We start from the raw sequence: 23,744 nt of genomic DNA, 5'->3' as shown, positions 1-23,744 counted from the left end.
CCAGCAGCCTCCAGACTTCCCAAAAGAGACACCCAGGGGCCTGTTCCAGCCACCTGCTGCATGGCCAAGGAGCTGCCTTCATCCCTGTAGCATCTCTTGGCTTGGACTCTCACAGTGGAGTTGCCAGATGGCTGCTGGGGTGAAAACTCCACAAATACTTTCTGTTGGTTCTCCTGACTGGCTTGGAGGGGACAAAACAAATTGGTTGAGCTTTGGCTGATGTAAGATACTGTCCAAAAACACTCTAGAAAACAGGTGCTTTATGGCTTTATTTGGAGAAATTGTGGGGAATTCAGAAGCCAAAATAACTGTTTTACTTATGTGAGGTACTTGATAAAACAGCTTTGCACAACAGTCTTGAGAAATGGGCAATGGCTTGTACACTAAAATATTTGGATTCTATGCTGCAGTTAACTTCTCCAGTTAATCTTTACTGCAGCTAACCGAAGGGAGAAAGTCCCATCTGGGCCATGTTTCCCCTGCAGAGGTTTTTGTGTGTTGACAGGAGATTGTTGATGTTCTCTTTGATCCTGCAGAAGGACACAGGACCAGACTGGAGTGCTGTGCAAAAGTCTCCCTTTCTAGCAAGTCACAGCCACCAGCCCAAGCATGTTGTGGTTGTTCTCTGAAGTCTTCTTGGCTTTTGCAAGTAGTGCTTTCTGCACCACAAGGTGTGACTGTTCCACAGCCCTCTGTGGGGTTTCCCTCTGGAATTGGTGATTGATCTTTCTGAACCACAGTGAAAAGTTTCCATTGCAGGACCTGGTTCAGCTGAGCTCCATTGTGACCCCATTCTCTGTTTGTAGCTCCTGCTAAAGGAGCAGGGGAGAAGCAGGAGATGAGGGAGGGGATGCTTACACCACCCTGATTCTGGGGTTTTTGACATGGGCTGTGGCAGTGAGGTTTGTGTGGTTGCTCTTGGCTGTTCAGCCATGATGCTGTTCCTTGGTTCCAGGGTTAAAGGTCAGACAGCCAGAGCCTCATTAAGCAGCCAGGGAAAATCTCACCCAGAAAAATTCATTAAAATGAGGAGCCAATTACTTGTAGGGAAGTTGTGTGTGTTGGTGTCAGATGTGCTTGGAGACCTGGTACTAAATCTCACATTTTCCTTAGTTTTGCTCCCTGTGTGCTGATACTGGCACCTTCCAGCTCAGCCCCATGGGAAGTGGTGCATCCTGCTGGAGGCTCCAGTTCCAGTTGGACCCCTGGGCTCTGAGGAGCATCCCAAGGTGTGTTGGGTGGGTTGCAGCAGGAATTCAGTGGTCCCAGGGGGGCTTTGGGGTGTGAGTGGCACATGTGGGAGGATCCAGAGATGGTGGCACCTGAGAAACTTCCCTGCAGGGGAGGGAAGAGGAGCTCTGAGCCTGAGTGGCAAATTAGGGCAATTAAAGTAAATCACCAATATCCTGTGAATGTGGCACAGAAGCATCTAACTGGAAAAATAAATATCAAGGTGGGAAGAGTTTTGAAGAATACAGACATTATAGAGCAGGGAGAGGTGCCACACTATTGTTGCCTCCAGAAATTTTTGTGACTTCCCAACATAAAAAACTTTTGAGTTCATTAAGGTTGAGCTCAGCTGCACATATTAGAATGTTCAGCTGTAATGCAGCACTTCCTTTCTCATGCTCCAGGATAAATACCTGTTTTTAGCACAGATGATGCAAACTTTAAATAAATGCAAGCAGACATGTCCCCAGTTTTTTGCTGCAAGCGCAGTGAAGTGCCAAGGTTAAAGCAGTTTGCATTTGAATTGTTTATGACACTGATATGTGACAAATGCCTTGTGGGGTGTAATTGGGTGTAAATTGATATTAATGTGCAGTCTACAGCTGAAAAAATGAATATATTCACATGATATACTCTTAATTTCCCTGTCAAACAATTACTGTAAACCCCTTTCAAACTCTGTATGTTTTTTAAAATTTACAACAAGGAGTAATGAAGAAATGCTAACCAAGTGTTGCACTTTGGATGAGGGTTGTGTCTTTGATAAGATGATTTTATTTCCAGCCAGTGAGTGCATCTGACTCTTGAGGAATAACAGGAGCCCTCTGGGTTGTGGAGATGGAATTACCTGAAAATCAGGAGCCGTTTGCCCAAGGATGTCTGGCAGCTGGGGCTCTGCAACTGGCCTTGGTATCCAGGATTCTAATGGCACTAACTGCAGTCTCACCTGTGTTAGGTGTTACCCTGTGTGTGCAGGCTGGGAGCTGCTTTTAGAAATCATCCAAATCAAGATTTTGCTTTTTGGGTGTGAGCAAGCTCTTTTGCTTTGTCTCCTGGGTATTTTGGATGACAGAGGGGAACGTACATTCCTGTAACTGGAGCTTTAACTACACATTTCTTTCTTTGCTTACTAATTTTCTTCCTTTTTACCATATTTTATTCTGTTTTAGGTTGGCCTTGACCCCATGAACTAAAAGATGGTGCTGAAGTCCAATATGACACAAGAAGTTGGTGTATTTTTTTTTTTTTAATCATATTAATGATTTACAGGCAAAACTCTGGAGTTTAAAGGAGTGGGAATACAGTAAGCCAGTGGGATCTGCAGCCATGTCTGGCAGGCCAGTGTGCATTGCAGATTTTGAGGAGTATGCCAGAAGCTTCCTCCCCAAGTCTGTGTATGATTATTACAGCTCTGGGGCGGATGACCAGGAAACCCTGGCAGAGAATGTGGCAGCGTTCTCCAGGTAGGAGGATGATTGAAGGCTGGGGTGGGAGGCAGGGGGTGTAAGTTCTGGTGGATTTACTGGTGCAATTTTAGATTTTTCTCTGTGAACAAAACTCCATTTTTCTGCAATGTCTTTCTATTTTAGCAGAAAGACTCTCAGCTGATTTTTCAGGACAACTCTCTCCCCTTTCACTCCTCCACCGAACAATTTCTGTCAAAAAGCAGTCCCTAAAATCCATTAGCACCTTTTTAGTTTTACCTGCATTTGGGTTCTTTTGTTAACCGAAATTCTCTCCAGAGACTTTCAGCTCCAGTATTTAATCAGCCAATGAAGCTGTAATTTCTATGTTTTGGGTTACAGTGCCAACAAGGAACCCCATCTTGGGGTGGAGTTGTACTTTTTAGGTCCGTAGTCAGTTCTGCCTTTTCCTTAGTTCTCCTAAACGGAATTAGTGCTGTGGCCTTCCCAGATGAGAGCTGCAGAAGGAGTTGCATTTCCCAGCCCTGGGGAAAGCCAGGGTTTAGTCTGAGCTGTGCTCAGGGATTTCCAGCAGGTCAGCCCTTCACCAGGGGGTACTGTAAATGCTGGGAACTGTTCTAAACCACTTCTGACTTAGACTGACCCTCTAAACTGACCTGGGCTCAGGTCAGCCTTAGCCTCAGAAGGACAAGGTCAGCACGAAGTCAGGGGCACTTGCTGTTGAAGTGTCACAAATGGCATCCATCAGTTGGCTCCCTGCTCCCAAATGTCCCTGAGCAGGGCAGAGGGAGGGAGGCAGCTGGAGGCTGCTCCCCTCAGCCCAGCTGAGCCCAGTCAAGCTGCTCAAACAGCTGCTGACATCTCCTTCCCTCTGGGGCTCTGTTGGTGCAGGCATTTAACCCCCTGCACTTGTCTTTGCTAAGGCTTTATCTTTAGTTCCTCTGAGCCTAACCAAACAAACCATGACTGTCCTGGTTTATCCTTGCTCTTTCTCCCTCTCTGCTTTGCTACTCACTGCTCCAGTTGCTTTTCCACAGGCTGTGGGCCATTCAGCTGAAATCTGATGCAAGTTGAAGGTTGTAGGAGACTCTGTGATAATTCATTTAGCAGGATCTCAAAGGTCAGAACCTTAAAATTAAGGGCACACATAGAAAAGCTTTATAATGTCAAGAGGAGACAACTCACCTCCAGTGCTTATTCCAGACCTCCTAGCTCCATGCAGAAGCTGCCATCACAGAAACTCCCCTGCTCAAACACAGCCAAAAGAGGAGTAAATAGGAGCAGGAGAGGATGGAGCAGCACTCACCTGATTTTTATTGTACCTTTTTTAATGCTTCCAGATGCTCTGATGCTACTTGCCCTCATAAAAGCAAAATGAGACATTAAGGAAAGGACTCTCCAAGGAAGCACTTGCAGGCAATAAACTGCAGGAGCAGCGAGTGTTTGACTCGTAACTGCTGAAGCTGATCATGGTGAGGTGGGATCTGAAGCTGCCAGGGACAGGCTAGCAAAGAGCTGGGCACATCCCTTGCTGTGCTGGCAGCAGCAGAGCAGGGAGATAAGGGCAGCCCTGCTCTGAAGCTGTCCTGCCACAGAGATGGGTTCCTCTGATAAGAGACCTCCTTGCATTGGGCTCCTTGCCTGTGGGCTTCAGGCTTGCCTCATCTCTCCTGAATCTTCTTTCAGATTTTCAGTAAAACCCTCCAGTTTTAGGTGTTTGAAACTGTGGTGTTTGCAGGCAGCCTGGGGCTGAAGGAGATGTTCATTAGCAGTGCCTAAGACATTAAAAGAAATCAGTGACATTTGGTGTGGCTGAAAGTCCCTCAGTGCTGTGTCACTGCCCCTCCACAGAGGGCGGAGGAAGGGCTGGGAGGTGTTTGTCTTTGCTCTCCATCCATTTGTATTTATCTGACATTAAACAAGATCCCATTTTCTCAGCATGTGGGATGCTGCCATGAACAGTCCTTAGACCCTATTTGCAATGGATTCCTGGGAATGCATCCCTAAAAGGTAGAACCTGCTGTAAAGACTTTGTAATATTTGAGTTTATAAGATCTATTTGACACAAGGGACTCTGAAGAACCCTTCTTTTCCCTTGGATGCTGTTGGGAGAAGCATGGCCCAGCTGTTACAGGTAGGGAAGTGCTGTTCACTCTGACCCACACAGTCCTGCTGCAGCTTGTGGGTAAATATAAAGTCAGATGGACTTTATACCCCCGAGGCACAAAGATCACCAAGTCAGATGATTTTGTGAAATACAGGAGTGTGTTCTGCTTTGTTTGCCATTGATTTCTCCTGTCAGAAAGCTTAGTTGCAGGGTTCAGTCTGATTTAGAAAATTTGCAGATTATTAAATATTTGGAAATTTGAATGGAAGAGGAAGCACAAAGCTGAACCAGAAGCAGGAATGGTTGGGCTGTGCCTTCATGGTGCAGGATTATTCAGGTGAGGTGTGAGGATGGAAAACCAGTGCTGGGTTCATCTGAGTTCTTATTTTTTTGGCAAAGGTTTCATTTCTGGAGAAATAAATAGATGATCTTCTTAAGGACTAGTATTACTGCTGTTATTAAGAATGGATCCTAATGGATGGTTGTGTTGCTAGATCCTGCAGTATCTTTAGAACACTCCATGCAATTTTTGGAGCAGCACAATTCATAGTCATTGGATTATAAAAGGCATGTCTTGGCCTTTTGGCCTTGAGGTGCTTTGTGTCATCAGCTCCCAGAGTCCAAGCTGCCTCCACAAGGACAGTGTTTAAGGTGAGTTTAACCCCAGGTACAGCAGCTCTCCTGGGACTGAGGGAAGAACCAGCACACAGGTTTTGACATCAGTGTGTTCTGCTGAGGCCAGAAAAGTATTTCTTAGGCATAGTTCTCAAATGGCCCTGGCAGAAGTGAAGTATTAAGGCCAGGAACGATGATTTGGGATGGCAGAGCATATGTCATTCCCTGTGGTGCCTGCCTGCCTTCTCCTTGGGTTTGCTCTGCATCCTGGAATGCTGAGTGTCCTCCCAGGCCTGTCTGGAGCTGATTTCCCCCCTGGAGTTGTCACAGAAGTGAGGGGCCTGGATGGAAGAGAGATTTTTGTGACAAGCTCAGGACGCCTTTGGCTGATGGCATTCAGGAAATCAGTCTGGAGCCTCCCCTCTCAGCATGCCAGGGAGGGGGGTGTGGAGCAGGCTCCTGCTAATCCATTCCTGCCACAAAATTCCTGCAGGCCTCGGGAGAAGCTGCCTTGTTCTGTCGTGTGCAAGGAGCAGCAGCTGCTGCTTCAGCAGTGCATCATCAATTCATCAGTTGAATTCATCAGTACAGGCTTTCTGCAAACCTGCTGCTACCTTATAGCAGTTAAAGGCATTGAAACGGCCACAGAGGTAATCTAAACACTGGTTAGGAAAGCAAGGCTGATGGTGGGACTGGGTCAGACACGTCTGGGAAGTTCAGGGCAGAAAAGGAAAGGAATGCTTGGAATAATTACTCAGTTGTGTTGTTGTGATGTCTTTCACCTCAGTTTCCCAGCGCACCACAAAAAGAGTGTGGATGGTAAAACATGCTGGGAGGGAAGAGAACTTTCCCCAAGGAAAAGCAGCTGCTGCTTAGCCTGGCACAGCACCAGCCCCTGAAGGGAAGTGGAGCTGTAGGAGACAGAAGGGCAGCAAACTGGGTTGGGTTTAGGATGGAGGCTTGGCCTGAGCACTGTCTTCTTCCAAATGTGCTTCTTGCCCTGCAGCACAAGGGGATTTGGGACAGCTCAGGAGAGGACAAGAGAAGCTGCTTGAAAATATGGTGCAGGTTGAAAATTTCCATGTTTTTCCCAACTGAAAGTAGTCCTTCCATCTTAGCCCACTGCAAGGTAATTTACAAACAAATTTTTTTTTAGCATGGAGAAAAAAGGAAAAAATCCAAAAGATTAATCCCCCTTCCTTCCCTTTAATCCTTCCTTCCAAACAGCTTTTAGCTGGAACTGCCTAAATCAGGAGTGCTTGCTGCCTTCCCCTCTGCAGCACCTCCTGCTTCCAGCTGGGAACAAGGATGCACTCACTCTCACTTGCTGATTGCAGCACACTAGTGTGGACTTGGCTGGGAAAAGATGTGGGTGATGAGGAGATGATGAATTTAAAATAAATCCAAGTTTTTTTCCAAAATGTGCGCGAAATGTTTCACTGAAGGACTTGGAGGAAGCAGGTGCTGTGTGCAGCCCAGTGAATGTGCCCTGGTGATGGGGAAATGCTGCCTGTGAGCTTTCCTTGCTGCTGGGAAGGGCATTTCCCTGCCCAGACAGCACTGGTGTCAAGTGTCTGCCCAACTCAGAGCTGGAAACACCCGAGTTTCCAAAGTAAGAGCAGGTTTTACTGAGGGATAATGATACTCTGGTGTCTTGGTGTTTTTTGTGGGAGTGCTCAGTTCTGTGTCAGGAGCACCCATCCAGCTGGTGACCTGATCAGGGATCTCTGCTTGGGACTGCATCACTTCTCTTGCATGCACTGCTGGGGGGGGGTTTGGCTCCTCCTGCTTCTCTTCCCAGCCAAAAGCACCACAGGGGTGTTTTACCTCAGGACTGACCCTCTCGCTGGCTGTGAGATGGCAGAGGCAGGCACCAATCTGAGAAACCAGGAGCCTGGGGAACAGGGAGATGCATCACATCCTCCATGCTTTTGGGTTTGACTGCATAAATCAGCAAGGTTATAAAGGGATTTTTTCTTTCTTTACTGGGAAAAGATACCTCAGGGCAGAGTGGAAGCCTTTGGAATGAGGATTAGGCAAAAAAGGAGGAGATAGTAGTGATGTTTTCTTTGTCCCACCCTCAGCCCATCCTCCCCTGTAAAATAACAAAGTGTTTCAATGGCATGAAAACAAGTGAGAGGAGATGTTCCTGCCGTGTGTGTCTTGGCACTGAGCAGCACAGCTGACTTGCACAGCCACACCTCTCCTTCCAAGCATTGTAACTGTCCTCCTCCTCCCTGGGGAGCACAGCCTGCAGAGCTGGCACAGCCCCAGGTCTTCAGAAAGGTGGGATCTGCCCCAGGCTTTTTGGGGAAATGTCTCTTGATCTTTCTATAAAACAGATTTTGTCTTTTCCCCCTGAATTTTCATTTTAATGCTCAAGCTCACCTCTACTCCCAGTCAGAGGGTAGCAGTGGCTCTGGCTCTCTCTCTGTGCTGGTATTTACAATATTATCAGTCTCGAGCATTCTGGTGCTGAGCAGTTACTCAGGTTCAGCAGTATTAGACAATAATGTTTAATTCTTCTCTGCAGTTACAGTTCAGAAGCCATGGGAGCCCTTGGGGAGGGAGGGAGGCCTCGGTCGGTGCTTGCAGGGAGGCTTTGGCCTAGCTGAGCTCAGGAGAGGCAGCCCCAGGTGTGGCACCCCCTCTTGTGGCTTCTAGTGGTGGCACTGCTGTGACAGCACTGAATGATGGGACAAGTCCCATGGCACGGGCATCCCCAGGAATGCAGCCCTCCTCATAAAACACTGGGTGTTATGGTGTCTAGTTGATCCCCTAATAGGGATCGTGGTCTTCTGATGCTGTTTTGTGGGTGGGAGTTGAAAAAAGGTAAATTTGTGTGTGCAGCCTGGCTGCAGTGAACTGTAATTTCAGGTTAACTGTGTTTAGTTTGCTCTGGTTTGGAAAAGGGAGTCCCAAGCCTGCAGGCCAGGCTTGTGTTGCCAATAATCCCGTGTCTGTTGCTTCCCGTGTGCACACAGCCTCTGGCGCCCAGTTCTGCCCCGAGGCTTTCAGGGGGCTGAGACTCACCACAACCTCACTGTTTTACAGCTCCTGTCTTTCGTTTCTAACAATACCAGCCAGAAATGTCCAGGGAGAGCAGGTGTCTCTCCAGGCGTGGTGCCCTGCAGGGGTTTTGCTGCAGCTCTGGGTGGCACGGTGGGGTTCTGCTCCAGCCTCACTGACAGACAGCAGCAGAACCTGCTCCTGTGCGTTCCCCCTGCTGCAGCCCTTTAAATCCGGTGTATCTGTGTGTGTGCCAGGTGGAAACTGTACCCGCGGGTGCTCAGGGACGTGTCGGTGATGGACCTGTCTACCTCCGTGCTGGGGCACAGGGTCACCGTGCCCGTGTGCGTGGCCGCCACCGCGATGCAGCGCATGGCTCACCCGCTCGGAGAGACGGCCACAGCCCGAGGTGAGCGGGGAGGGACAGGGACAGGGCGGTGCCTGTCGGGGCATCCCGGCTGGCTCGGGCTCCTGCCCGGTCTGAGCGGCTGCTCAGGGTTGATTCTTGCCTTTGTTTTTTACTCTTTCACTCTTGTGGTTTCCCTCTCTATGAAACGGGGCGGGGGGGAAATAAAGGATACAAGAGGGGAATAATTTGTTGCGTATAAAATTGAAACATCTATCTACCTATCCATACATTCTGTGTTACTGTAAACATTGCCACAGCAACATTCTTCCCATTAGAGAATTGACTCCAGAAATTGAGGCCTTTTTTTGCCTGGTAAGCATCCTTGTCTGGAAGAGAGGTCTTTGAGAGCATCCCAGGGAGGCAGTGAGATAAGGGCCCCTCTGGGCTAGAAGCTGCACCAAGATGTTGCCAGCACAGAGGCTGCAGCTCAAAAGGATGTTAACCAGAATTCAGACGGGGAGCTGTCTCCTGCTTCTTTGACTCCAGCTGCAGGATGGCACTAAATCTGGATAAGGGATGCGGGCTGTGTATTTCAGTGGAAAAAAGGAAAAGGGCACAAAACCTAAATAGGTGATATTTTAAAAAGCATTAATCCTGTGCATGGCTGGGTTATTCATCTGGCAGCGTTTCCATGCCCAGTGCAGCCGATCTGGTGTGAAGCGAGTGGAGTTTGAGCCCTGCAGTGGGAGCTGCTCTCAGCTCTCATGGCTGTGCTGTGCAGGGGGCGGGCTGCAGCGCTGTCTGTGCCAAACACACGTCTCCCATTTCTCAGCACGTTCGGGGCCGCGCTTTCCCCGCCCAGGAGCTGTTTGAGGAGCCGCTGTTAGTAAATGCCGGCTGTTCCACGCGATGGCACTGCAGCCCCTCGGATCGCACTGGGAAGGGCCGCCTGCTGCTGCCCCATCCTCTGGCAGCCCCGCCGATCCCTTCTGGGCCCGGTCCTGCCGGGAGGGAACTCTGAAACATTGAGTGCAGACATTATTGCAACGGTGAGAGCGAGATGTGGAACACAAAATTCAGGATGTTTCTTAGCAGAAATTCCCACTGATGCTGCAGCCTGGCCACATTTTAAACATAAATCCTCAATGGCATGAAAAGGTGGATGGTACAGTAAGGCTGGGTACCACATTTGCAAACTTTAACACGTGATTATTGCATTTAATGTTCCTGGGTTTCCAAGCTGGCACAGCTCAGTGTACTGGCACCACCAAAAGTTAAAATGTGTGGTCCAGTAAATTTATCCATTGGAGCTGGTGAATTTTTCATAGGTTTCAAAGGATTGGCAGTAGTCAAATCACATCCTCTGTATTGCATTGGCATTTGGGGAGAATAAGAATGGCTTTGGTTTTGTGCTGTTAGAGGAGGAGAGGGGCACTCTGTGCCAAGCTTTTGGTTTGACCTTATCAGATGACAGAAATTAGCTGTAAGTACACATTTGGTTTAAGGGTTCTCTTAAACTTGGGACACTCGGGATCGGGGGTTTGCCACATCCAACTTCTGTTCCAGAGGTGGCACAGGGTTTAAGTGAGCAAGCTCTTGGTTGCTTTAATTCAGCTTCTGCTTCAGCTACATGGGTTTGCACAAGCCAAGGAAGCCTGATCATAGTCCTGTGGCTCCTGCCAAGCCTGGCATGCTCCATAAGCCTGGCTGTTCTTGGCTCAGGTGTGCAGGACGTGCTGTTTGGGGTGGTGCCTCTGCCATGGCCATGATCCTTGAGAGGCACAGCGTGGCCTGAGTCCTGCCCCCTCCCAGGCAGTGCCCTGGCTCCTGTTGGGGCACAGCAGCTCCCAGAGGAGCCTCCCTGTGTGCCACCAGTCAGCCTTGAGCTCAGGGATAATCCTGGTTCCCACCACGCTGCCCTGCAGAGCAGGGAGGTGGGGAGAGCAATGGCAGCTCCTTCCCTGAGCACTGAGAACAATGCTTAAAGAATTCCCTGGAGTGACAGGAATTGTCTTGCTTGGAGCTGCTCTGCTCTCCCAGCAGGTTTGGCCATGGGCTGTAGGGTCAATGTGCCCTCTGGGGACAAGGGCATGTCATGGTGTCCCTCAGAACTCTCTGCCCTCACAGCTTCTTGCTCTGGGGCTTGTCAGGGTTTGGGGGCTGCTGCTTCCTGAGGGATGCTGTCCCACAGCAGCCAGGCTGCTGGAGAGGGGTGTGCACCTTCCCAGAGAAGGGCAGGGTCTGTCAGCTCACCTGAAACACCCTTCATGGGCAGTGCTTCTGTGTGAGTGAAGAATCTCTTCTAGGGAAAACAGCCAGTTGTCGTTTTGAGAGCTGCTGGTGACAGGCCAGCCAATATAATGTAAGTTATTCAAAGGTTAGGTGACCCCCCCTCTGAGCAGAATAAACTGCATTAATGGTCAAACCTTGTCAAACAGCCTCAAATCCACATGTTGCATTTACTCCTATTAGCTAGACTTTAAAATAATAAATGACTTCTTAAAAATGTCTATGCAGGCTGTAATAAGGCTGCTCCTCAGTTTTCTCTGACTTTTGTCTGAATGTAGCAGGAGTCCTTCCTTACAGAGAAAGCTCTCTTGTCCTTGAAACAATTTCATGCACCTTGGCAGTTGTCCCAGTTTTTCTAAGTCTTCCTTCAAGTATATTGCCTGGCATTTTAGTTGTAGCTCATCAGTGTATGTGGCAATTTTCCAAAGAATGGATTTTCTGTTCAGTAGAGACTGAAAAATTGGGAGGAAAATTGTTTTGGATTAACTGAAATGTTTCATTTGATCCAAAACATAATGTTTTATTTCATTTTCCTACTGGCTAATGCTTTTAGCTATAGTTCTGTTTTGAAACAAAAGTGTCAGCTCAGGAGAAAACATTTCCATTTTGAAAAGATCAACACATGACATTTTGACTTAGGTGTTTTTTTTCTCATCCTTCCCACTCCAATTTCAACCTCTTTGACTAAAAATATTTGCCAAATTTGATGAATAATCTTAGCCACTAAAGAGCAAAAGGTTGTTCTCCAAACACTTTTCAATGGAACCCTTCTGATTCTATGGGATCTTTTTCCTCTTGCTTGTCCATCAGCAGATTCCCTGCTCCTCCAAGCCAAGGCATTCCTTTGCCACCCTGACTTCATGCTGTGCTTGCAAACCAACAGGACCCACTTTGAGTACCCTGACTCAGAATCCTGTGCACCATCCAGCTGCTCAGCAAGAAGTAGATGAGGTGTTTTGCAACCTTAATTGATCATGAACACATCTGTAGCATTATTTTATTGAGATTTGTCTTTATATTCCTGCTCATTCCATATTGCACTTAATGAGTGGTTTAAATTTCTGTTTTTACCTCACAGCAGCATTGCAGTGCCTGGCTTCTCCATGAATGGCAGTAAATCAGGCTGAGATTTGAGTTGGGTAACTGTGTTCTTGGCCAGGTATTTTGGGAGCTGTCCCTGACAGTGCTCAGGTTGGAGTTTTTGTGCTTGCCCTGTGCAGCTGCACTCCTGCCCCCTCTCCAGGCTGCTGCTGAGGCAGGAAGGGTTTCACCATCACCTGCACCCTCTGCTCTGCCAAACGGAGCACAGCAGTGCTGACTGCAAAGCTGTTCTATTCCCCCTGCTTTACAGAGCTTCTGGCAGCTCTGTCATTCCCACTGGAGAGGGAGCAACACCTTTGTTCCTTTGGCTCTTAACAGGTTGCTACTGTGCCTTTTCTCTCTGTGATGCTGAGCACTGAAATTTGGGTTTCCTCTGCCCATCAGACATGGCTGTGACTGGGAAGGAGGGATTTGGCCATTTGTTACATTTTGTGCTCAGCCACAGTGAAAGCAGCAGGACTTTGTACCTACCTGTTACCTGTGTGGTGATCAAAAGGTGAGGCTGATTTTGAGATATGAAAATTAATGTGAATCCAGAGGCATGGTGGGGGAGGATGCTCTGAGGCTTCAGGATGGAAAAAGGGCTAAGAAAGGTCACTGCTGTGTTCCCCACTGGGGCTCCCAGGTTGGTCCTGACCCATTTGTTGCTGTGTGAAACACCTCAGTTGAGTTTCCCAGAGTGAATGGCTTCAAGGTGCCAGAGGGCAGGTTTGGACTGGGGATGAGGGAGAGATTCTTTACCTTTCTGTAAACCCATGGACTCCCCCAGCTCCCTGTGCATGGCTCCTGCTGTGCTCTCTGCTGTCACAGAGCCCAACAGGAGCCTGCAGGGTGCACCAGCGTGAATTATCCTTTGGACAAGGTTCAGGATTAGAAGAAGGCCTGGGGAAAAAACCATAAAAAACAAGCAACCAAAAGCAATCATGCAATGACATGAGGAAAGGCTGGTTTACAAAAACATCTCATGCTTAAACTCTGGTAAATGTCACACTTTGCCGCAAGAGCATCCTGTGGAATATGGCTGTAGTAGGACTGATTTGAAATAATAATTTGCAGCACCCCAAAAGTAAGTGTAAAATATGGCTGTTAGAGGAAATGAATTGCTTCTGTTCTCTTCAACTGCAGCTAAATGTGTGAGAAGTTGGAGCTATTTTTAGAGAAACCTAATCTGAGGTAGAAATAAAACCCAAGCAAACCTGGCAGTACTTCAGGCCGCTGTATCTCACGGTTTTAGAAGTCTAGAAAATTGTCAAAATAATCTTTAAAACAATCAAGATCAAGCACAGATTGACTAAAACTGGAACTGGGGATTTCTAAAACCTTGACAAGTTTTGTCTGGGAACTTTGGATTTGCCTGAGAGATCTAAACTGTGTGTGGAGCTGGTGCTTCACCAGAGAGCTGTGAACTTTGCAGGAGAGGCGAGGGGAATTTTGTGAGCATGCTTGCATGAAAATGCCATGACCCCATTTGGGATGGCTGAACTCTCATTGAACCAAACTACTTAAACCTGATCTTAAATAAGAGAAAGGCACTATTTTCTCTATTGCTACATGGGCAGCTAAGTTGAAAGGATATGGTGATATCCCATGATTTATATCTTCACCAAAAATTATTTATTGTGCAGTTTATAACTAAATTTTGCTTTTGCAATAGAGGTAGGCGTGAGAATAAAAGGCAAAAATGGAAATAAATGGATACCTAAAGGCAGATTGAACCATAACATTTACATTTCTCCCTTATCTGATGTGAGGGTTTTGCAATTCCTGGGTTTGCAGCATTCCCGATGTAGAGGGAATTGTGTCCAGCAGTTTAAAGGAGAGGCAGGGGATGGTTTCAAACTGGAAGGGTTTGGGTGATTGCTGCTGGATTTCCAGTGAGGGAAAACTGGCTGGTGGCCCTGGGAGGGTGTAACCAATTTGTTTGAATAAGCTGTTCATAAGTTTCCACTCCAAGAGGCTTGTAATCCTTATTTAATAAAATGTTGTCATAAAGACCACTTTTTAATTCCTCCATGGGCTGGGGATGACGTCTTGAAACAGAGGTCCATTTACATTAAAAATATGCATACTGTGGTAGACCAAGGAAAATGAGGCTTTCTATAATATTTCTGAGTTTTACAGTGTGTTTTCCCTCTATTTTACAATAAGTGACTGATTACTCCAAAAAGAATGAGTGATAGATTCAGGAGAACTTATCTGTGTGAGGTTAGCTGGTGCAGCCTGTCATGGTTTGACGCTGGCACAGTCTTGGGAGTTTGCAGTTTATTGCAGCCCCAAGACACATGCAAAGTCTCTGTTTCGGCCTGAATGTTCAAAGAATGAGTTGGAGTTCTTAAGTTTTCGGTCTCAGAGTTGTTTATTGTATCTTATCTATAAAATTTTTTCTCCTGTCCAGCTGAGGTGTGTCCAGCAGGACGGACAGAGGCACCCTGACTGCCCCCGGGTGGTGTAATCTCTTTGTTCTACAAACTATGTATAACATGTTTACAATTGCTTTCCAATACCTATCACCTATGTTATACAGTGAGCTTCTACTCTAAACCAATCCCTAACATCACAGCAGAAGATGGAGGTAGAGAAGGAGGAGGGCTGGACATGCCCAGGTCTGTGATTGTGTGCACAGGGGGTCTTGGATGAGGGAAGAGATGAGGATCTGACTCCATGTTTCAGAAGGCTGATTTATTATTTTATGATATATATTACATTAAAACTATACTAAAAGAATAGAAGAAAAGGTTTCATCAGAAGGCCAGCTAAGAATAGAATAGCAAAGAATGATAACAAAGGTTTGTGGCTCGGCTCTCTGTCTGAGCCAGCTGACTGTGATTGGCCAATAATTACAAACATCCAACATGGGCCATCAAAGATCCACCTGTTGCATTCCACAGCAGCAGATAACCATTGTTTGCATTTTGTTCCTGAGGCCTCTCAGGAGGAAATATCCTAAGGAAAGGATTTTCCATAAAAGATGTTTGTGACACAAGTCCCTCCGTCTTGTCCCTAAAACCCCTGTTCTAAAAACCCTAAAATCTACTTTTTCACCTAGTGATAATTTTATTATTACACTACTTAAACCTCTGTGTCTTTCAGGTCTTCATACAAAGCTGGTAATTTGCTCCACGGGTCATAATCAACCGCACAGGTGTTCTGGGCTGTGTGCCAGGGTCTCTGAGCCCCCTGGCAGGGGTCCTGGCAACTCTGCATGCCCAGAGGGATGTACTGAGTTCTGCCAGCACAATGCCAGTGCCCCATGACAATATATGTTCCCTGGTGTCTGCTGCGAGATGTGACCAGGAATAGGGCAAAGCAGGCTCCAACTTGGGAATAAGCATCCCAAAACACTCACTTCTGCCTGTGCGGAGGGCGATTTTTGGGAGGCAATGTGGCAGCATCCAAAAACCCGGAAGCTTTAAATGCATTTATTTGAACGCTCCTGTTTAGATTGTCCCTCTGTGTTCCTGCAGCGTGCCAGGCCGTGGGCACGGGGATGATGCTGAGCTCCTGGGCCACGTCGTCCATGGAGGAGGTGGCGGCGGCGGCGCCGGCCGCGCTGCGCTGGCTGCAGCTGTACGCGTACAAGGAGCGGCGGGTGACGGCGGCGCTGGTGCGGCGCGCAGAGAGCGCCGGCTTCCGCGGCATCTTCCTCACCGTGGACACGCCGTACCTCGGCCGCCGCCGCGCCGACGTGCGCAACCGCTTCCAGCTGCCCCCGCACCTCAGGTACCGCTCCTGCTGCCGGGTGCGGGACCGGAACAGCGCCGCGGGATGCTGGGGGAGAAGCTGGGGCCGGGAGCGCCTCTGTGGGGCCGTGCGTGTGTCTGCCTGGGGCACAACAAAGCTTTCCTGGCTCTTGGTACAATAAAAGATGCTGTGCCGGGCAGGCTGCTGGAGTAAGAGACGTGAGGCATTGCTTTATGCATGGATCGATGTGCTCTTGGCTGTATTCAAACTTCAGCTGGGCAGAGCCTGGACTGACCTGCTCTGATGCTGAACTGGGATCCACCAGCAGGAATGGGCTGGGCTCCAAAAGTGGGCCAAAAGTCCCTTACAAAAGATGTTATGGTTCCTCCTGTGTTGTCCTAATGACCCTGCTCTGGGTCCAGGACCATGTCACTACTGACTGCAGAGCCCCTTTTTGAGCAACTCCAACTCTTCTTTTACTCCAATACGGAAACATATGGGTATCAGTCTTTCTAAATTCTCCACGAGGGCAGTTTTTACCCCACAGTGTGTTTTGGGACATTTTCTGTGTCTCAGAATTTGTGGCATCACCATTGATTTCAGTACTAATTATAGTTCCTCCCTACTGCAAGGCCAATGAGGATTTCAGTTTTAACAGAGTTAAACCAGGATTTTAACCTTACAATGGTGTTAAAGTGCTGATTTGCTTGGCCTTTTGTAAATACAAATTGATAAGACTAGAGACTCCCCTGAGAAACAGATGCTGAAGTGCTGGCACAGTTCTAGCAGCCAAGGACTGGCTGCAAGAATATTTACTCAATGGGATATCCAGGACTTGAAGCTAAAAATCTTGTGAGGTTCTTGCATGTAGATCTTGGTAAGAACCACAGTCTACCATGGCACATGTTAGAATTATTTAGAGCATGAAAATGAAGAGACAAAGAAAATAGCTTAATGCATTTTGAAGCAGATAAACTTTGAGGTGAGTTCTGGGTGAAAGCTAGTTTTGTATATTGTCAGTGAAATTTAATTGTTCTTCCTATGTCTCCAAAGATTGTTGTGTTATACTGTACATGTGTTGTAAGTAACATGTACTTAGCAAGAATCTCATCTAGAGTTTTTCTTCATTTCCATACTATTCAAAAGGAAGATAAGCCATGGGGCTCTGCTCTTCTCTACCTTGCTGGCTAAAACCCCTCCAGAGCATGAGTGTTGGCTCTCCCCCATGCACTTGTACTTGCAGCTAAGAGATGAAAGTTGACAGAGGAACTGAAACTCTTCCCTGATTTCTCTGTTAAAGTACAGTTTTAAGAGGGAAGCACTGGAAAGCAAAAAAGCCCCAACACATCTAACATGAAAATGTACCACACTGGTGTGTGCCCTATGTTGTAATCCTGCTCGAGATCTGTGTTTGACACATTACCAATATACACTGACCTTTTACTCTAAAAGATAAAATTAGGCAATTATGAAAATAGCTTACTTTTTAGGGGCGGTAGAATTTTAAGGCCTGGGGTTGAGGAGTTCTTGAATGTGAGTCCAACAACCCAAAGACATTTGAGGAAAGCAGGAGAGCTGAGGAGATTTCTGAAGCACTTTGACCCCACCCCAAATATATTTGTTATATTTGCCCAAATATAACAAGGTTTTGAGTGAACAGGATGAAATCCCGAGAAATTGGAGTAATCCTTGAAGGTTCCAATTCATCACTGCAGATCCCTGAGTGCTGCCTAGGCAGAGCTTTGTTGCAGAGCCACAGTGAAACTCTCCTAGTGTGGGGCTCTGCTCATTTATGTGATAACTTTTTCTTGGCTTTGGGTTTTAAACAAAGTTTCAAAGCAACAACAAGGTGCCATTGTGCTCTGAAATGTATGTAAGGCAACATTCATCCAAGTGTTGATCTGCATTCTGCAGGCCAAGAAAAACAACAGTTATTTATATAATCTTATCCATGGTTCTGTTTTTCTCTGGGCACTCCACCCTCCACAAACCAACAGCTGAAAAGCTGGATCTTGCTGACAGCCTGCTCCTTTCTCGTTTGCTTCTGGGCCTGGAGCTGAGCAGAAAAGCCATGTGAAATGCTGCTTGTTGCAGGCATGAAATCAGCAGTGAAACCAGCCAGGTTCCATGCAAAAACACTCATGCACTTCCCAAAATGAGAAATGTGAGTATTAAATAGCCCAATGTGGAACAGGACACAGTTTCAGAAGAGCAGGGCAACTGGGACATGGATGTGCTAGAACCTGGGAGATTTTGTTGCTGAAAAACCCAAGTAACAGCAATGTTTTCACATGAGCTTCCTTTCCTCTCTCCATTTTACAAGGAAATGTACAAAAGGGACACAAGGTAAACAGGCTGGCTGTTGGCCTTATTGGACAGATGAAAACTCTGAATTCTTTGCAGAGCTTCGTGGACATTCATCTGTTTCATGGAGCATAAGAAAACTTTATTTCCTCCCTGATCCCCTATTCCTCTCACAGCTGAATTCCCTGGATTTGAAACACAAAACCCAACCGTATTTATTTTGCTATAGAAGTCAAACTATTACCTTGGGCCAGAGAAACTTGTCCCAGATTTATCACAAAACCATCACAAAAAGATAGAAAGACTTGGGTTGGATGGGACATTAAAGATCCAATGCTTGTTTTGATTATCAAATGCTTTGTCAGCCAAAGGTTTTGGCTCACTGAGGAGGGGGATCTGACCTGCTGGGACTGGCTGGTTTTGCTCCTGCCCTGCACTGCAGCAAAGCTTTGCCTCAGGCATACTGCATGCTGCCATTAGGGACCCGCGGTGACTGCAGAGAATCCTCCTCAGGCTGTTTTTCTGTGTCTTGTGTCACTTTTTAGCCTGAAGAACTTCTCGAGCAGCGATCTGGCCTTCTCCTCAGGGAAGGACTTTGGGGAGGACAGCGGGCTGGCCGTGTACGTCGCCGAGGCCATCGATGCCACCGTCAGCTGGGAGGACGTCAAGTGGCTGCGGACGCTGACCTCGCTGCCCATCGTGCTCAAGGGCATCCTCAGGGGTGGGTACCCTGCTGCTTCCTGGGACAGGGCAAGGGCACGGCTGTCACCTCCTCCTGCACCACCAGGAACCCACCAGGGACGGTGTTTGTGGGAGCAGCTGCCTAAAGAAGTGCCTGGTGTTGTCACCAACGCCACCATCGTGCCAGTAATTTTGCAGTGGACAAAATAATTCAGCAAAGGCATTTCTTACTGATGAGTTCTGGAACATAATAGAGAAAATAAGGGCTAGCTACCAAAGTGGCTGCTGATCCAAAGGGATAAAATGTTCTGCTCCAAAATTTCAAGCTGCTTTTGTGGTCTTATTACTTAAAGATAAAACCTTTTTCTGTGTTGAGGCAAGGCTTTGGAAGGCTGAAGCCCTAAGGTGGCTTTGTATGAGCTGACAATGGTTTTCTTAGTGATTCCTTGATTGTGATGTCTACAAGCTCCCACTTATGGAGGGACACATCCTGTTTGGGTTTTCTCCTAGCTGATGATGCCAGAGAAGCTGTAAAGCTTGGGGTAAACGGGATCCTGCTGTCAAATCACGGAGCACGACAGCTTGATGGGGTCCCTGCTACTGTGAGTACTGATGCCAATATGTTCCAGTAATCTCTGATTTTCTCTGCCTTTTGGGTTCTTGTTTGCTTTCTCTGAACATGCAGTAGCTGGAGGAAAAACCTGGAATAAGTGTTCTATGCCTTAAGTAAAAGTAAAAACCTCTCTCCACTTCTCTATGTATGTCACATCGTACTCTGAGTTAGACACAGCCTTTCCTTGGTAGGTCAAATTGGAAAATCTTTCAGAACTGCAGAATTGTTTTTTCCACTCTCCTCTTCCATGTCATCTTTCTCATTCTTTTTTGAAAAACCCTCGTTGCCATTTGCAGCACACTGAAGGTTGTATTAGGGTCGGCTTTCCTCTTTTAATATTCTTTGGAGGCTTCTGAAAGATTGCAGTTAAGGAACAGCTAAAAGCAGAATGAAACTCTCCATTTTTCTTCTTTCAAGTATTTTCACCTTTGGAAAAGGGAGAGAGTGGTTAAATTACAGCTTTTCCTTTTTCCTTTTCCTTGTCGTGCTACCCCATGACTTTTCCAAAGGTGAAAGGGATTTGAGAATTTCTCCATCGGCAAAACAGAAAGAAGCAAAGGAAAATGAAAAAGTATGTGCTCAGGATGAAGGAAAAACCCCAAAATTCCAGTCATCACTCATCTTGCTTCATTTGGTGTGGGAAAGCTGCACAAATAAAAAGAGAATGAAAGGGAGGGGAATCAAAGCCCAGTTGTGCCTCTCTGGGTATTTCCAATATGTTCTCGATGAAAAACCTCCTGTTTTCCATGCTGGTTCCCTGAAGGGAGAGGGGAACAGGTCCTGTTGTCACCTCCTGGGAATGTATTCCCCAATTTCACTGAGAGCATTTGAAACTCTTGGGCAAGTCTGTGTGTGAGGTAATCCAACAGTAACAATGTATGAGGTTGTTAAAAACATCATTTTGAGGAACTCATGAGAGCTCAAGAAATACAAATTAATTTTTGACAGCTGTAGCAGAAGAGAAATTTGCAAACTCCTTGTTAGGAGTTACTCCTTTGCCACACCACAGGGCAGAGGAGAACTGCTAAAACTGATGTGTTCCCTGGGTTTCTGGTACAAAGAACACTACTCCACAATACCTGTTTTTATACAGAATCTGTATCAGGTCATGTTAAATGGTTCTGATTTGGAAACATAATAATTTGCTTCAGTTTCATGGGGTTTCAGATCATGAGCTGAACCCAAGCTGGTCAATATTTCTAGTGTCAAGTTACACATTGAGGAAATCTATGTTTTAATTATGGTTTGCATCATGCTTTAGTTATTAGAGCACTTTAATGTTGGTACGGTTTGTCAGGATGTAGAAAGTGGTCTCTGGATGTGGAAATAGTTCCAAAATATGTCTGGCAAGAGAGCAAAACCAAAGGGAGGGGGAAAATCACAGCAAGTGCCAAACTTCAAGAAAATTTTAATCCAAATCTAAAGACAAAGTGCACTTTCAAGTTTTTTCCCTCCATCTAGTCATTTTTATCCATTAGAAAGGAAATGAATTACATCCGTATTTGAAAGATGTGAATTTGTGTCTTTTGTCCTACTTCCACACACTGTTTCCAGTCTCCTTAATACTTGGCTTCTGGTGGTGCTCCTTTCCTGATTTTCATGAATAGGAACTATTTAGGTGGCCTTGTAGGAAAATTTGCCCTGTAATTAATGCTCCAGGCTTGGATTTAGGAGGCTCATCCTTTCATTGGGACCTCTTGCATGGCAAGAGGAATTACTTAGTTCCCTGGTTACACACTTGTAACCTGAGAACAGTAAAAATATTTCCCCCCTTACTTGTGTCACTGGTGTAGGGGATAAGCTGAGAAAGGGATGAGCAGAGCTCAGTGAAAGCAGCATACATGTGCATTAAAAGAAATTACTTCCCGCCTTGCTCAAAGCTTAGAGGAAAGTTAATGTTTTCTTATCTTAAAAAGTTTTTCTCTATAGTCATTCCCGTAATTAGATGCATTTTCAAGAGGGAAAGTACATTAATTAAAAATTTTCAGCCAACTCTAAGTTCTTCCAGGCATGTGTTCCTCTCACTCCTTGTCTGTAGGTACACTCCTGCCTCTGGGCTCCTGAGCTGGCCCTCAGGATAAATGAATAGGAAATTTAAACAGGGAGCAAAGATGATAATTTAAAAAGTGAGCTGATCCAATTTCATCCCCAAGCTCGTGAAGGCTGGAAGTTTGGGAGGTAACACCATGAAAAGGCTTCCTTAGTGCTGCTGTTTCATATATTCTGCATAAGAAGCAGTTACTGGCTTGTGTCAGATATGTGTCATGGGGTCAGATGCCCATTTTTTGAGACCCTGCTGATTCTCATTCTGTTTATGTGACTCTCCAAATAAATCTGACCTTTGCATGTACTTTCTACCCTGCAAAGTCACTGCTGGTTCTCAATACAAAGCTGTGTTATTTGGGTGTATATTTAGGCATGCAACTGCTCATTAAGCTGCTGTAAAGCTTGGATCCTGTGTGTAAGAACTGGCTCAAAAAATAAATAGGGTTTCAGGAGCAGCCAAGCTGTGTTCCTGGTTTCTCTCTCCTAGATTGATGTCCTGCCTGAGATCGTGGAGGCTGTGGAGGGGAAGGTGGAGGTGTTCCTGGATGGAGGTGTGAGAAAAGGCACGGACGTTCTCAAGGCCCTGGCTCTTGGTGCCAAAGCTGTTTTTGTTGGGAGACCTGTCCTCTGGGGCCTGGCTTATCAGGTAAGTGGGGGAAAGCCCAAATGCCTGACTGCAGCTCCCTAGAGTCACTGTTTAACCCTATTAAATGCACATATGTGTGTGTGTGATGCATCTGTGTGCATCCACATCATCTGATTTGCTGTTTGCTCAAATTTGCTATGAGCAACCCTCGGGATTTATGTTTGTGCAGAAAACCTTTCTTGGCACACATATACATGTCTGTGCCTACACACATAAAGGTACACATCATAGTTCTCATTGTCTCCTAATCTCCCAGGGTGAAGAAGGAGCAAAAGAAGTTCTCCAGATGCTGAAGGAAGAGTTTTGCCTGGCAATGGCACTGACAGGTGGGACATCAGCATTTCCTCTCCAAAATCACGTTTTCTCATTTGCCCTAGGCAAGGTGCTATAGCAACTTGCATGAGGGGAATGTCTGCAATCTAAACAACTTAGTCTGTGGAGAAATGGGAAAAAGACTTGTTATCCCTGCCTTATAAATGGGGAACTGAATAGATTAGGTGAAAACATTTTGTGAGTTTTTTTTTCACAAGGAGAGCAATAAATCCATAGAAAAGTAGTGACAAATCTTTGGTTGCTGAGGGGTGGATTTCATCTGACAGAATGGAGATTTTTATGAGGCAGATAAAGAAAAGGCTTAGAGTGGGTTGGAAAATCAGGGGCTTGAACTGATCTGCAACTTCTCCTCCAGGATGCCGGAGAGTGGAAGAAATTGACAGGACACTGATCCGAAGACACCAAGCATTGCTTTCCAAGATTTAGGTCTGAAGACTCCTGCCTTGTGCATTGCCTGTTGTACTCCCAGACAAAATCCAACTGCATTCCCTCTGTGGGCCTCCTCCTGCAATCCTGACTGAGGGAACGCTCTGCTCTGTAGGAAATCACTTGCTGAAGAAAGAACTCAAAGCAAATTTTACAGGTGCTTCCAAATCTCTCAGGCTCTTAAGGAAAGCTGCTGCACTGGGAGGTGTGATTAGAGATGGGCCTTTATACAAGACCAGCACAGAAACTTCAAGGTGTTTTGCAACAAATGCTGATAATTAATTTCCATGCCTGGGAGTAATTTATCTGTTAAAGTGAAACTATAAACAGAAATGCTGAAATTTATAATGCAAAAGATGCTTCTTGCTCACTGTTTAGAGAAATTAGACTGTAGATTGTAGAGATTAAATCTTGCTTTCCTCTGAACAGTGTGTCCTTTCCCTAGTGACTTTGTAAGCATCTGGGCTTGTGGCACGTAGGCTGTAGGAGCCCAGAGGACTCTTTGTTTTAAGGAACCAAAGAGCAAAGCAAAATTGGGGAAATTTGGGGAAATTCAGCTGTTTAAGTGGCACAAGCCCCTCTGCAATCAGACAGCTGCTATGTCCATGCATTGGATGTGTGTCAGATCCTTGGATCCTTGGCTACTGCAAGTCCCTGTAGCCCAAACTGTGCCAGCTGCATCCACCTGGAGCTCAGAGTACCATTTATCACCTGGACTGGTTTGCTAATAGTGGCAAGGGAAGGTTGATGCTGCCTGGGAGAGTTGGTAGAATTTGCAGCCATGTGCAAAAGGGAAACTTGGATAACTGAGGCATTAACCCTTGACTTGGGAAGAGCCTAGTGGCTCTATTGAGTTTCATGCACACCCTTAAGTCAGATAAATCTTGGTG

General features: G+C 46.4%; 1 protein-coding gene across 1 annotated transcript; it reads left to right on the top strand.

Moving 5' to 3' along the window:
* The first annotated feature begins 2,505 nt into the window (after window positions 1-2,505).
* HAO1 (hydroxyacid oxidase 1) lies at window positions 2,506-23,280 on the top strand. The gene is made up of 8 exons (XM_063152822.1): window positions 2,506-2,693; window positions 8,643-8,794; window positions 15,589-15,844; window positions 18,655-18,830; window positions 19,301-19,392; window positions 21,937-22,095; window positions 22,352-22,421; window positions 22,784-23,280. Exons 1-8 carry the CDS (start codon window positions 2,557-2,559, stop codon window positions 22,852-22,854), a joined length of 1,113 nt encoding a protein of 370 aa, XP_063008892.1. The 5' UTR covers window positions 2,506-2,556; the 3' UTR covers window positions 22,855-23,280.
* The last annotated feature ends 464 nt before the right edge of the window (window positions 23,281-23,744 follow it).

This window comes from Melospiza melodia, chromosome 3 (assembly GCF_035770615.1).
Source record: "Melospiza melodia melodia isolate bMelMel2 chromosome 3, bMelMel2.pri, whole genome shotgun sequence".
In the NCBI taxonomy this organism is placed as follows: Eukaryota; Metazoa; Chordata; class Aves; order Passeriformes; family Passerellidae; genus Melospiza; species Melospiza melodia.
This window is presented reverse-complemented; position numbering and strand designations above follow the sequence as displayed.

Coding starts and splice junctions, on each gene's coding strand:
- HAO1 (XM_063152822.1), top strand. CDS start 2,557: ATGTCTGGCAGGCCAGTGTGCATTGCAGATTTTGAGGAGTATGCCAGA. Junction 19,393..21,936: donor TTGATGGGGTCCCTGCTACT/GTGAGTACTGAT, acceptor TCTCTCTCCTAG/ATTGATGTCCTGCCTGAGAT. Junction 22,096..22,351: donor TCTGGGGCCTGGCTTATCAG/GTAAGTGGGGGA, acceptor CTAATCTCCCAG/GGTGAAGAAGGAGCAAAAGA.